This window comes from Ranitomeya variabilis, chromosome 2 (genome assembly GCF_051348905.1).
Source record: "Ranitomeya variabilis isolate aRanVar5 chromosome 2, aRanVar5.hap1, whole genome shotgun sequence".
In the NCBI taxonomy this organism is placed as follows: domain Eukaryota; kingdom Metazoa; phylum Chordata; class Amphibia; order Anura; family Dendrobatidae; genus Ranitomeya; species Ranitomeya variabilis.
In genome coordinates, this window is record NC_135233.1 from 851,530,248 (window position 1) to 851,545,520 (window position 15,273).

The 15,273-nt window shown below is 42.5% G+C and overlaps 1 protein-coding gene across 1 annotated transcript in view; it reads right to left on the reverse strand.

Annotated features, from left to right (window-relative positions):
* LOC143803974 (mucin-4-like) overlaps nt 1-15,273 on the reverse strand; it is a 284,408-nt gene that overhangs the window by 102,544 nt on the left and 166,591 nt on the right. Inside the window, exon 26 of the mRNA XM_077281725.1 lies at nt 108-281. Within this exon, the coding sequence (XP_077137840.1) occupies nt 108-281 (174 nt within the window). The remainder of the gene's footprint in view (nt 1-107; nt 282-15,273) is intronic.

Genomic DNA, 15,273 nt, shown 5'->3' on the forward strand with positions numbered 1-15,273 from the left:
GTAAACCAGATGCTGTGGTCTTCTGGCACCTCTTTGTTGCGGTAAATCTGTGACAAGTCCAGTGAAGAAAAAAGATGTCTGCACACAGTCTGAGAATAGTGAATTACCTGGTCTTAGCTCTGCATTGAAGTACTCTGCTGCTTCTGTACATTTTTCACCAGTATATGTTGGCAGGCATGAGCATTGAGGGATGCAACTTTCACCAACCTTTGTACATGTTCCACCATTATTGCAATAGTTTGCTTCACACTGTGCTATACATGAACAAACTACGCCATTACCTGCAAATAGTAATGAGAATAGGCCAATTATTGGCATAGTTATATTTAAAGTAAGAACCAAAAGAACATTCTTATTTTTTATTATCAGAAAGTATCCTCTAAGTGTTCTATTGTTACATTCTGGGATTTATAGAAAAATAGGGAGCACCACAGCTGGGCAAGTGCAATGTTATGCTAATAGTAGATCTATAAAGGGGTGCAGCACCATGCATAGCCAAAAATACATAATGGAGCAACCAAGAAAAGCAGACACGCAAATGGAGCGCACACCCAGAAAAATACAAGCTGAGTAGCAACAAATACAAAAGGTTTATTGAAAACAGAGACACATACACTAGAATAAAAGCATATTAAAATATAACAACCACACCACTAGTGCCATGGTGAATACTAATGAAAGACAGCCCAAAATACAAATAGTAATATATATGCTATACACCATAGCAATAATGGCAACCAAAAAATACCTATATATGAAAATCAATAATTAGACAGCATATAAGGAAGACCTGTAAAGTGGGGAATAAAAACCCCTAAGCCCTATAAAATGTAATGTGACTCAATAATTCAATAATACAGATGTAATAGTACAAACAAATAAAAGAGCACAGAGGGTCTGGGCGTCCCCAGATACCCCCACTATGAATGAGTAGCCTTGCTATGGAAGACAAGCGAGCCTGTGACTATCAAAGTGCCATAATAGAAAAAAAAAAAAAAAAAAGGGAGGTAATACCAGCAAAAGGTAAATTAAATCAAAGGAAAAATATATAAATATAAAGCAGGGTGATCAGGTGGAACAAGAATATCACCCAGGCTATAGAAAAGTGCCCACAAAGGTCAGGGTATGTGGCACAATGGTAGAAAGAGCACAAGGTATGAGTATAAGTATAAATCACCCGATCAGGTCATCCAGTCTGCGGTCTGGGCTGTCAGCTGTCAGAAGTCAGGAGTAAAGGAAGATGATCCCGGGATCCAGAAGGTGTGGGGAGGCCCCACGCGTATCGCTGCTGAGCGCAGCTTAGTCAGGGAAAGTCTTGTTCCACCTGATCACCCTGCTTTATATTTATATATTTTTCCTTTGATTTAATTTACCTTTTGCTGGTATTACCTCCCTTTTTTTTTCCTATTATGGCCCTTTGATAGTCACAGGCTTGTCTTCCATAGCAAGGCTACTCATTCATAGTGGGGGTATCTGGGGACGCCCAGACCCTCTGTGCTCTTTTATTTGTTTGTACTATTACATCTGTATTATTGATTTATTGAGTCACATTACATTTTTATAGGGCTTAGGGGGTTTTATTCCCCACTTTACAGGTCTTCCTTATATGCTGTCTAATTATTGATTTTCATATATAGGTATTTTTTGGTTGCTATTATTGTTGTGGTGTATAGCATATATATTACTATTTGTATTTTGGGCTGTCTTTCATGAGTTTTCACCATGGGACTAGTGGTGTGGTTGTTATATTTTAATATGCTTTTATTCTAGTGTATGTGTCTCTGTTTTCAATAAACCTTTTGTATTTGTTGCTACTCAGCTTGTATTTTTCTGGGTGTGTGCTCCATTTGCGTGTCTGCTTTTCTTGGTTGCTCCACTATTGTTACATTCTCACCAGTGAATGATTATGTATAAACCAGAGCAAGTAACTTTAAAATGTTTGAATTCTAAAAGTATCCAAGCACATGACTCCACAGATAGACCAATATTTGCAGTAAAAACTGTGCAGTCCTATATTTGTGTAGATGCTTTTATTCACAAACTTAAATCCTGTTGTTTAATTGTCAGTTTCAGAATTTAGTGTTAGGTTATTTAAAGGAAATCTTTCACCACATTTGACCTAGCTAAATTATTAATTTGGGCATACGGGCTATAGAATGCTGAAAAAGTCATCATTGTATTGTGTGTCACATCAGATGCCTTGCTGCTGAGAAATCATATTTTATCACTTTATATAAATGATCTCTTCCAGGCTCTGGGGAGGATGGTGCCTGGGAGATAACTCTGCCTCCAGAGCTTATTATACATGAAGGTGGAGTTACCAGTGAGACAAGTAACCGTACACAGAACAAGATGAATGACATTTGTCTTCTTGCAAGCACATTTTTTGTTTCGCTCTCAGCTTTAGTATTGCAAAAATATTGCAGCCCTGTCTTCCTGTGAGCTGGAAGTTGAGAGGAAACTGCAGATGTATCAGGTATAAATCACACACAGCTCTGCAATGAGATCAGGAGAGAGGAGATCAGCCCTTACATATCACACTGCTAACTACCCCTTCATGTTAAATTAGCTCTGGAGGCAGAGTTATTTTCCAGGCAGTGTCATCCCCAGAGCCTGGAAGAGGTCATTCACATAAAGTGATAAAATAAGATTTCTCTGTAAGGATGAGCAAACATGCTCGGTGATATTCGGTTATCACCTGACGTGAGTATCACGGTGCTTGGATGTACTCATTCCTCGGGGAGTAATGGACGGTGCTCTATGTAACAGTCAAATCCTTACCCCATATTTTTGGCGCCTGTTACACAGCCAATAAGTATGAAGGGATTGCCTGCGCGTCACTGTAATGCAGTAACCATCTTGGTTGTGGTATTACTGTGATTGGCTGGCTGTGTGACATCATTAGGGGTTAGAAAAGAACAGGGGCAGCTCATGGCTGATTGCTTCTGTACCATACCATTCTAAAATGCTCTACTGTGGGTCAATTGACCAGTCAACAACCTGTGTTACTTTCCTTACTTTTTCTACCAATATTACTGTATGAAGCTGATGTATGCGCTATCCGAGTGTGGCTGGATTAAAAAAAAAATGAAGTTGTTGCATGAGGTATCAGGGTTTCCAGCTAAGAAGGCTTACACTGCTTCCTTAACCAGCAGGTCCTCATTGAAACTTCAATTCCAAGCTGTAAATGCTATGCCAGTCCATGATACCTCATGCATGGCACATGGCTGACTGATTCTGTTCCATTCTAAAATGTTCTACTGTGGGTCAATTGATCAGTCAACAACCTGTGATACTTTCCTTAAATTTTCCTACCAATAGGACTGTATGAAACGGATGCGTTTGCTATCTGAGTGTGGCCGTGGAAAAAAAATTGGTGCTGTTTCATGAGGTATCAGAGCTCCCAGCAAAGAAGGCTTACACTGCTCCCTTAACCACCAGGTGTTCTTTAAAACTTCAATTCAAAACTGTAAATGCTGGCACATAAATACATCATGCATGGCCCATGGCTGAGTGCTGCTGTACTATTAGCAAATTTCTACTGTGGGTCAATTATTGTCACTTTTTATGGTGTCTGTCCCTAACTTGAGCTGTTTGGGAAGATTTTTGTCACTCCTAATATTGTTGTGTATACATTTGATATAGCCTTCCACTGAATTTCATGGGGTTAGGGTACATTTGTCTAACTGCTAGGAGAATATGTGCAACAAACCAAACCTTGAAAGGTTTGTACATCTCTGTTCTCCAGGTCTTTCAGTTTTTGGGGCTGTTACTGGGTAATATCGAATTTCAGCTCCCTCCAAAGATTTTATATTGGGTTCAGGTGTGGAGACTGTCTAGGCACTCCAGGACCTTGAAATGCTTCTTACAGAGCTACTCCTTAGTTGTCCTGGCTGTGTGTCATGCTGGAACATCCAGCCATGACCCATATTCAATGCTCTTACTGAGGGAAGGAGGTTATTGGCCAAAATCTCGCGATATATGAGCTCATCCATCCTCCTTTCAATACAGTGAAGTCATCATGTCCTCTCTGAATAAAAGCATCCTCAAAGTATGATGTTTCTCCCACCATGCTTCAGCGTTGGGATAGTGTACTTGGGGTTGTACTCTTCCTTTTTCCTACAAACACGGCGAGTTAAGTTGATTGAGTGTGTAGACAGGTGTATTTTATACAGGTTAACGTGTTCAATCAGGTGCAATTAATATAGGTAATGACTGCAGAATAGGAAGGTTTCTTAAAAAACTAACAGGTCTGTGAGAGCCGGAATTCTTGCTGGTTGGTTGGTGATCAAATACTTATTTCATGCAACACTCACAGTTGAAGTGTATGTAAGATAAAAATTACAGACCTCTCCAATCTTTGTAGGTGGGAAAACTTAGCATTCTGCAGTGTATCAAATACTTACTTTCCCCACTGAACGTCAAATGTGGTGACTAGTGTTGAGCGATACCGTCCGATACTTGAAAGTATCGGTATCGGAAAGTATCGGCCGATACCGGCAAAGTATCGGATCTAATCCGATACCGATACCCGATACCAATACAAGTCAATGGGACTCAAGTATCGGACGGTATCCCTGATGGTTTCCAGGGTCTGAAGGAGAGGAAACTCTCCTTCAGGCCCTGGGATCCATATTAATGTGTAAAATAAAGAATTAAAATAAAAAATATTGCTATACTCACCTCTCCGACGCAGCCTGGACCTCACCGAGGGAACCGGCAGCGTTGTTTGCTTAAAATGCGCGCGTTTCCTTCCTTCCGTGACGTCACGGCTTGTGATTGGTCGCGTGCCGCCCATGTGGCCGCAACGCGACCAATCACAGCAAGCCGTGACGTAATGTTCAGGTCCTTCTAGGCATTCAGTATTTTAAAATTACGTTCCGGCTTTGTGATTGGTCGCGTCGCGGTCACATGGGCCGCGACCAATCACAAGCCGTGAGACGCCGGAGGACAGACACCGGAATGTGAGTATGTACTGTTTGTTTTTTTTACGTTTACGCTGGTAACCACGGTAAACATCGGGTTACTAAGCGCGGCCCTGCGCTTAGTTACCCGATGTTTACCCTGTTTACAAGCGAACGCATCGCTGGATCGCTGTCACACACAACGATCCAGCGATGTCAGCGGGTGATCAAGCGACGAAAGAAAGTTCCAAACGATCTGCTACGACGTACGATTCTCAGCAGGATCCCTGATCGCTGCTGCGTGTCAGACACTGCGATATCGTAACGATATCGCTAGAACGTCACGAATCGTACCGTGGTAGCGATCAAAATGGTACTGTGTGACGGTACCCTTAGGCCCTCTGTAAGTGCCCTATCAGCTAGCCAAGTCAAACTTCCTGCTTTGCGCTTATGAAGGTTAAGCATCCTTAAACATGTGTCATACAATGTGATTTTCTGGATTTTTAATTTTAGATTCTGTCTCTCACAGCTGAAGTGTACATACAATAAACATTACAGACCTCTCCATTCTTTGTCGGTGGGAAAACTTGCAAAATCGTCGGTGTATCAAATACTTATTTTCCCCTCTATATATGCTCATCTTCTAACCCAGAACTTCATCCTTGATAATCCCTGCAGGTATATTATTTCTGCTGGCTGCACACTTCAACATCTGCCAATCACTTTCCTCAACAAAATATAGCCCAGGACCGCTGAGGCAATTAATTTACTGCAGATGTACATTGACTGCAAGTAAATTGACTGCAATATCTGCAGCCAATCTAAGCATTAAACCAACAGGGAGCATGGAGACAAAAGTGTTAACAACCACTGTCTGTGCTATAATGAAAAACAAGCAAAAGGAGTTATATAATGATTAAAGGGAACCTGTCAGCAGGATTGTGCACAGTAACCTGCACACAGTGTCAGGTCGGCGCCGTTGTACTGAATAAAATGATACCTTGGTTGATGAAATCCATCTTTTGGCTGTTTCTTAATCTGTATTTTTAGTTTTGTGTTAATGAACGCCCCCCCCCCCCCTTAGTGAAATCTTGGGGGGGGGCACATGGGAACACAGCCACCACGATAGCAATATGTGTTTACATGTTTTAACTGTTCAATATTTTCTGCCATATGATTGGTTAATTAATTCTGTTTGGTAAGCTGTGTCTCACACGAGCAGGTTTTCGCTGGTTTAAACCGGTTTTTCCTCAGGGGTTATTCCCGCAAATTTTTATGGATTTTAATTGGTCAAGCGCTGTGAGCGGGAAGAATCTGGGACTATAAAACCAGCTGTTTCGGGGACGCTCAGCGCAGTTACCTCAAGCAAGTTCTGAAGATAGAAGATATCGCATGATGGACGAGCTGATGCAGCAGCTGCTCCGCAGGGCGGAGAGTGAGGGCGGATTGGAATGGTTACAGAGTTGTCTCTCTCTACAACCTACCTTAAAGCCTTCCTCAGCTCCGGAGGTTTTTTCAGCTTCTGTTCCACAATCTCCGCTCTCTCTTCCGGTATCCCAGGAGCCGCTGCCACCGCCGCTTCCATGCCGCAGCTCGGCGAGGAGCCGCTGGCCCAGGAACTCATACTCACCGCCGCCATCTTCCAGAGTGACTGAACGGAGGCCGGAGCCACGCAGCAGGAGCAGGAGGCCGTCGCGTCAGCAGTCCCGCAGCCCATCGCGGGAACTCATAGGAGCGCAGCCCACGTCACAGGTATCTTCAGTGCCAGCCGCCGGATCCTCCACTAGGTGGCGCTCGCCTTGTTCCGGTAAACCGGAAGCAGGGCACACAGAGAAAGGCTCATCTAGCCACCGCAGCCATAAAAGAGCTGCGGTGGCCCAGGGAGCTGCAGCGACTGCCAGCAGACCAGCCAGAGGTCTTCAATCAAGACAGGTGAGCACAGCTGCCGCTGCGGCAGCTTCCTGGAGGTCGACGTCACCAGTGTCAGAGTATGAAGAGGATCAACGCCAACCATCTCGTCAGAATTCTCCAACTCATGGGGACCCGAGTGCCGAGGTCTTCATGGAGGACGAGGTCGTGCATCAGGACAAGGGTGAGGTGTTAAATGTCCCCCCGTTTGTCTCTTCATCTAATCTTAAATCAGTAGTCAGGGAGGTTATTTTAGAATGTTTTTCTACCGGTTCTCTTCCCCCAATTGGCTGTCATACTGCTGCTAGGGACGAATCTCTTTCTGGAAGTGTTATTTTAAAACCAGGTCTGCCGGAAATATTGCTAAAAGAGTCCATGACTTGTGAGGTGACCCCCTTGGGTTTTCACCTGAGCCCTTCGGTGAAAGAGCAAATTTGGAGGAATGAATACTTGGATATTTTTTCCCTGTTACCCTCCTCAAAAGAGCAGCAGCACAGAGGAGATAAAAAAGAGGATACTGAGGATAAAAGAAAAGCTTATAATCCTAAATCGTTTAATAATTGGCTGCGAGCCTTTTCAATCTATGCTGCAGTCCTAGGGGAAAAATTCCCCAATGTTTGCTCCGGTTTATTTCAACATCTTGATGCCATATTAGAAGCCTATAGAAATTTTGGGGGTATGGCATGGCTCCAATACGACGAATCGTTCAGGCAAAAACTGGCCATGTATCCCAATTTATCATGGGGAAAGAAGGATATTGGACTTTGGATCAACTTGATGTTGCCTCAGAGGTTTCCGGCATCAAGACAGAACGTGAGTGCCCCTCCAAAAAAAGGTATTTGTTTTGCCTTCAATGAAGGTAATTGCAAATGGTCACTTAATTGCCGCTTTCGGCATGAATGTTCCTTTTGCGGGGGCACTCACCCAATGGCAAAGTGTTATAGGAAGCAATTCCAATCAAGTCAACAAGGGAACATTAAAGAATCCCTTACAAAAGGCGCTGACCCCGGTGAACCTTCCAAACATGGTACCTTGGCTAGGTCTTTTTCCAAATCAGCAGATTAGTTCCCTTATCTTCCAGGGTTTTTCTGAAGGGTTTTTCGTTCCTCAATTCAAAGGAGAGGGTTGTAAAGTAGGTAAGAACTTACCTTCTGCTGACGAATTCCCTGCAATTGTGAGAGAAAAATTGTTTAAAGAAATTGATTCTGGTAGAATGTCTGGTCCTTTTGAATCCCCTCCATTTCAAAACTTTAGGATTTCTCCTATCGGAGTAGTCCCTAAAAAGGAGTCAGGCTCCTTTCGGTTAATACATCACTTGTCTTACCCGAGGGGAGCCTCCCTTAACGACGAGGTGAACACTGATCTTTGTTCCGTGAAATATTCGTCCTTTGACGAAGCAATTGAAATTCTTCAAAGGTTCGGAAGGAATTCACTCATGTCTAAATCCGACATAAAGTCTGCCTTCAGGTTATTACCAGTCAATCCACAAGGTTTTAATTCCCTGGGTCTGGTTTTTGACAACAATTTCTTTTTTGACAAATGCCTCCCAATGGGCTTTTCATTATCCTGTTATTATTTCGAATCATTCTCTTCGTTTTTACACTGGGTGGTGGAACATTCGGTAGCTAAAGGGGGAGTTTTACATTACCTCGACGATTTTTTGTTTGTCGGCCCAGTGGATTCTGATACTTGTTCTTCACTCCTGTGCACCTTTCGGAAAATTTGTGAGAGTTTCGGTGTCCCGATCGCTGAGGAGAAAACAGTTCAACCCTGCACTTCTTTGGAATTTCTCGGTATCCACATCGATTCGGTTTCCATGACGTGCTCCCTTCCGAACGATAAAATCTTTAGGTTACGTGCAGTAATTTTTGAGTTTTTTAGTTAGGGATAAGGTTACACTTAAGGAGCTCCAATCGTTGTTAGGAATGTTAAATTTTGCCCTAAAAGTTATCCCTATGGGCCGCGTTTTCTCCAAGCGTCTGTATGATCTCACATCTGGGCACTCTTCTCCCCATGCCCATATACGTCTCTCCAAAGATACTAAAGACGATTTAAGAATTTGGGGGAAATTTCTTTCAGAATTTAACGGTAAAAATATTTGGCAATCGCCTTTCGTTTCTTCTGAAGAGCTTGGTTTATCTTTCTTTACTAACGAACACCTTGGAATGGGCCTAGTATTTTCGGATTATTGGATTTTTGAATCTTGGCCCAATTCTTGGGTTGCTGACAAGATTACTAGGAATTTAGCTTTTTTGGATCTTTTTTCCATTTTTGTAGCTTTCCATTTTTGGGGTGAGCATTTTGCCAACAAACGCATTGTTTTCCGTTCCGGCAAACAGGGCCTTGTGTTCATGCTAAATACACTCTCTTCCAAGAACCATTTGTCTGCGGTTATTCTCAGACAACTGACCTTTCTTTGTCTTAAATTTAATATCTGGCTCAAAGCCGTTTTTTCCATTCCTAACAGTATAAATAACGCTCAGCTTATTTGTCACCGCCAGGCATCTCGACCCTTGGAACGAATTTCAGAATCGGACATGGGAAGAGTAACTTGTCCTCGTCAGATATGGGAGTTAATCCAAGTCTAATAATTGCATGTGTGAAGAATTCGCTGGCACACAAAACATGGGCTGATTATTCAGCCGCGTGGCATATATGGGTCAGATTTTGTCATTTGCATAGCTACTCATGTCATAAACTTAACCCTGCAGTAGCTCTATATTTTGCTGAACATTTAGTAAAGAATGGCCTTTCCTTCTCAGCTATTTAAAAAATTTGGCGGGTATCTCATTTTTCCTGAAAATTTTAGGTAAAAGACCGTTATCGGAATTTTTCGTAGTGAAACAATTTTTGAAAGGTTTCAGGAAGGCTACCTTTTTGCCCGACTTGCGTCGTCCGATTTCGGTTAATTTACTGAAGGACATTTGCCTTAGTCTGCCGTCGGTTTGTACCAATTTTTTCGAAGCATCTCTTTTTTCAACTGCCTTTTCTTTTGCTTTCTTCGGGGCTCTTAGGGTTAGCGAGATTGTTTCCCTAAAAAAATCATCCCCATCCGGTTTGTCTTTAGAACATGTTTCGGTTCACGGTCACCACTTGACCTTATTTATTCAAAAGTCCAAAACTGATCAACTGGGCAGAGGTACATCGTTGAAACTCAATGCTATCTCAGACAAGATCATCTGTACAGTTGCTAATGCGAGGAGATGGTTGTCCTTCCGTCCTAATTCCAGTGGCTCGTTCTTTTTACATAGGAATAATGAGCCAGCAACTATTTTTCAATTTAATTTTATTTTAAAGAAATCCTTGACTTATTTGGGTTTGGGAGACCAAAAAATTTCATCACATTCCTTTCGGATTGGAGCGGCTACTGAGGCTTCAATGATCGGGCTCAGTGAGTCCTGCATAAAGAGAATTGGGAGATGGGAATCTAGCCGCTTTAAATTATACGTGCGTCCAGAATTATATGATTAACATATTATTCATCTTTCAGGTATTTTCACTATCTGGATAATCGGGCATTCGTTTATACATTGGGCCCAGAAAAGGGCTTTCGTAAGGTGTTATACTGAAAATTTATCCTTTGATAATTCCCTCATCCAAATTTTTTGGCATAGCAGGAGAGGAATGGTCTGGCAGAACTTGATCCTTGAAATTCGTAAAGTAGCTGAGATGAGGCCTTATCCTAATTTAGTAATTATTCATCTAGGCGGTAATGACATTGGGAAAATGAAAACTCTTGACCTCCTTTCCTGCATTAAGAGGGATTTGTGTTTGCTTAAAGCTGAGTTTATTAATTCTACATTTGTATTTTCCGAAATTGTTCCTAGATTTGTATGGTTCCAGAAGAGTTCTTCATTTCTTGAGAGAATTAGGAAACGAGTGAACAGGAATATTCACAATTTTATGCCATTAATTCAAGGCTTTTCTTTCAGGCATGTCGACCTTGAGGGTCGGGTCCCTGGATTGTATAGGAGGGATCTTATTCATTTGTCCGACATTGGCCTGGATATCTTCAACTTGGATATGCAGGCCATTGTCGAGAATTGGCTGAGGCGTTTTGGGGGGCCTTGCCTTTATGAGGCTCGGCGTTTGGGGTAAATCGCCCGCTCTCGGGTGGATGTGGACGTTATTTTGGTAAAGTTATGCTGTTATATGGTAATATTTTAATGGAGCTTTTGGTTTATTCATTTTATTAAATGATTTCCTGTTTGGTTACCCAAAAATAAACGCCACGGCCAATTTCTTTCCAAAGTAATCTATTGTGTTTTGTGTCTTTATTTATGGGTGTTGTGTGGGGTTTGTGTTACCATGAACGCCCCCCCCTTAGTGAAATCTTGGGGGGGGCACATGGGAACACAGCCACCACGATAGCAATATGTGTTTACATGTTTTAACTGTTCAATATTTTCTGCCATATGATTGGTTAATTAATTCTGTTTGGCAAGCTGTGTCTCACACGAGCAGGTTTTCGCTGGTTTAAACCGGTTTTTCCTCAGGGGTTATTCCCGCAAATTTTTATGGATTTTAATTGGTCAAGCGCTGTGAGCGGGAAGAATCTGGGACTATAAAACCAGCTGTTTCGGGGACGCTCAGCGCAGTTACCTCAAGCAAGTTCTGAAGATCCCACCCTCCCTCCCCCTTTTTTCTTTTGGTCACATACGTTTTGTCGTGTCGTTTATTTTGTGGGGTAAATCGCCCGCTCTCGGGTGGATGTGGACGTTATTTTGGTAAAGTTATGCTGTTATATGGTAATATTTTAATGGAGCTTTTGGTTTATTCATTTTATTAAATTACTAGCTGTACTACCCGGCTTCGCCCGGGTTAATGACTGCTGTTAGCAAAATAGAATGTGTTAACAAAAATTTATTCTGCACACAAAAACCACAAAACAAATAGATAGAAATGTAATTATTAAAAGGCAAAAACTAAGCAAATAGAAGCATTTCACAACATATATTAGCTTTGTTATACTGAGAATGTCTTTGTTGCCTATATTAACCAATCAGAGCTCAGGTTAATTAACTGTAGCAAAATAGAAGCTGAGCTGTGATTGGTTGCTATTGGCAGCCTGATAAATCCCCAGCCAACAGGAAGCCCTCCCCCCTGGCAGTATATATTAGCTCACACATACACATAATAGACAGGTCATGTGACTGACAGCTGCCGTATTTCCTATATGGTACATTTGTTGCTCTTGTAGTTTGCTTATTAATCAGATTTTTATTTTTGAAGGACAATACCAGACTTGTGTGTGTTTTAGGGCGAGTTTTATGTGTCAAGTTGTGTGTGTTGAGTTGCGTGTGGCGACATGCATGTAGCGACTTTTGTGAGATGAGTTTTGTGTGGCGACATGCGTGTAGCAACATTTTGTGTGTTGAGTTGCATGTGACAGGTTAGTGTAGCAAGTTGTGTGCAGCAAGATTTGTGCATGGCGAGTTTTGCGCGTGGCGAGTTTTATGTGTGGTGCATTTTGAGTATGTGCAAGTTTTGTGTGAGGCAACTTTTGCATGTGGTGCAACTTTTGTACATGTGGCAATTTTTCTGTGTGTGCAAGTTTTGCATGAGGTGAGTTTTCCATGAGGTGAGTTTTGCACGTGTGGCGAGTTTTGCGTGAGCCTAGTTTTGCATATGGCGAGTTTTGCATGTAGCGAGTTTTGAGTGGTGACTTTTGTGTTTCGACTTTTATGTGGCGAGGTTGGTGTGTGTGTGTGGTGAAATGTGTGCTGAGGGTGGTATATGTGTTCAAGCACGTGGTAGTGTGTGGCGCATTTTGTGTTTGTGTTCATATCCCCGTGTGTGGTGAGTATCCCATGTCGGGGCCCCACCTTAGCAACTGTACGGTATATACTCTTTGTCGCCATCGCTCTCATTCTTTAAGTCCTCATTGTTCACATCTGGCAGCTGTCAATTTTCCTCCAACACTTTTCCCTTCACTTTTTCCCCATTATGTAGATAGGAGCAAAATTGTTTGGTGAATTGGAACGCGCGGGGTTAAAATTTCACCTCACAACATAGCCTATGACGCTCTCGGGGTCCAGACGTGTGACTGTGCAAAATTTTGTGGCTGTAGCTGCGACGGTACAGATGCCAATCCCGGACATACACACATACATACATACACACATTCAGCTTTATATATTAGATATACCTGTATGTAATCTCCTGTATATAGTATATACCTGTGTGTCATCTCACCTATATATAGTATATATCTGTGTGTCATCTCCTGTATATAGTATATACCTGTATGTCATCTCCTCCTATACATAGCATATACCTGTGTCATCTCCTCCTGTATATACTATATACCTGTAGGTAATCTGCTCCTGTATATAGTATATACCTGTGTGTCATCTCCTCCTGTATATAGTATATACCTGTATGTCATCTCCTCCTGTATGTAGTATGTACCTGTATGTCATCTCCTCCTCTATATAGTATATACCTGTGTGTCATCTCTCCTGTATATAGTATATATCTGTGTGTCATCTCCTCCTGTATATAGTATATACCTGTGTGTCATCTCCCCTGTAAATAGTATATACCTGTGTGTCATCTCCTGTATATAGTATATAGCTGTATGCCATCTCCTCCTGTATTAGCCCTCGTTCACACGTTATTTGGTCAGTATTTTTACCTCAGTATTTGTAAGCTAAAATGGCAGCCTGATAAATCCCCAGCCAACAGTAAGCCCACCCCCTGGCAGTATATATTAGCTCACACATACACATAATAGACTGGTCATGTGACTGACAGCTGCCGGATTCCTATATGGTACATTTGTTGCTCTTGTAGTTTGTCTGCTTATTAATCAGATTTTTATTTTTGAAGGATACCAGACTTGTGTGTGTTTTAGGGCGAGTTTCGTGTGTCAAGTTGTGTGTGTTGAGTTGCGTGTGGCGACATGCATGTAGGGACTTTTGTGAGATGAGTTTTGTGTGGCGACATGCGTGTAGCAACTTTTTGTGTGTCGAGTTGCATGTGACAGGTTAGTGTAGCAAGTTGTGTGCAGCAAGTTTTGCGCATGGCGAGTTTTGCGCGTGGCGAGTTTTATGTGTGGTGCCTTTTGAGTATGTGCAAGTTTTGTGTGAGGCAACTTTTGCATGTGTTGCAACTTTTGTGCATGTGGCAATTTTTCTGCGTGTGGCAATTTTTCTGCGTGTGCAAGTTTTGCGTGTGGCGAGTTTTGCACGTGTGGCGAGTTTTGCATGTGGAGAGTTTTGCGCGTGGCGAGTTTTGAGCGGCGACTTTTGTGTTTCTACTTTTATGTGGCGAGGTTGGTGTATGTGTGGTGAAATGTGCACTGAGGGTGGTATATGTGTTCGAGCACGTGGTAGTGTGTGGCGCATTTTGTGTGTGTGTTCATATCCCCGTGGTGGTGTGATTATCCCATGTTGGGGCCCCACCTTAGCAACTGTACAGTATATACTCTTTGGTGCCATCGCTGTCATTCTTTAAGTCCCCCTTGTTCACATCTGGCAGCTGTTAATTTGCCTCCAACACTTTTCCTTTCATTTTTTCCCCATTATGTAGATAGGGGCAAAATTGTTTGGTGACTTGGAAAGCGCGGGGTTAAAATTTCACCTCACAATATAGCTTTGACGCTCTCAGGGTCCAGACGTGTGACTGTGCAAAATTTTGTGCCTGTAGCTGCGACGCCTCCAACACTTTTCCTTTCACTTTTTCCCCATTATGTAGATAGGGGCAAAATTGTTTGGTGAATTGGAAAGCGCGGGGTTAAAATTTCACCTCACAACATAGCCTATGACGCTCTCGGGGTCCAGACGTGTGACTGTGCAAAATTTTGTGGCTGTAGCTGCTACGGTTCAGATGCCAATCCCGGACATACATACATACATACATACATACACACACACACACATTCAGCTTTATATATTAGATTTCCTGTTCGGTTACCCAAAAATAAACGCCACGGCCAATTTCTTTCCAAAGTAATCTATTGTGTTTTGTGTCTTTATTTATGGGTGTTGTGTGGGGTTTGTGTTACCATGAGGTTCTCGCGCCCTAAGGCGGGGTTCATGTATGTGGTGCTCTTATTAGGTATTCATAATACAGACTGCTGACAGGTCACTGATCCCTCACTGCCCTGCCCTCTAGTTTGCATAATGAATACCATCACATACTGAATTAAAAAAAATGCTTCTGCAGGCAGGTACCAGCCGTGGCACCTGCGCTGCAGCATAATCACAAGTTTACTGTGCACTTATTCCCTTTTGCAGATTTTCTTGAGCGAGAGAAAAAAAAAGTAATTTTGAAACTGGCACCTAGGATGCCTGCGCAGTAGCAGCTATCGGTTATAGAGATCTGATAGCTGGCATTGCACAGGCGCTGGCGGTGCTATTTTTCTGGAGAAGAAAAAAAAATGTCCTCCACCAAGATGGCGCCGCCCGCACCTGCGCAGTAGCAGCTCTAGGAGATCGACGACAGTTGCTATTGTCAT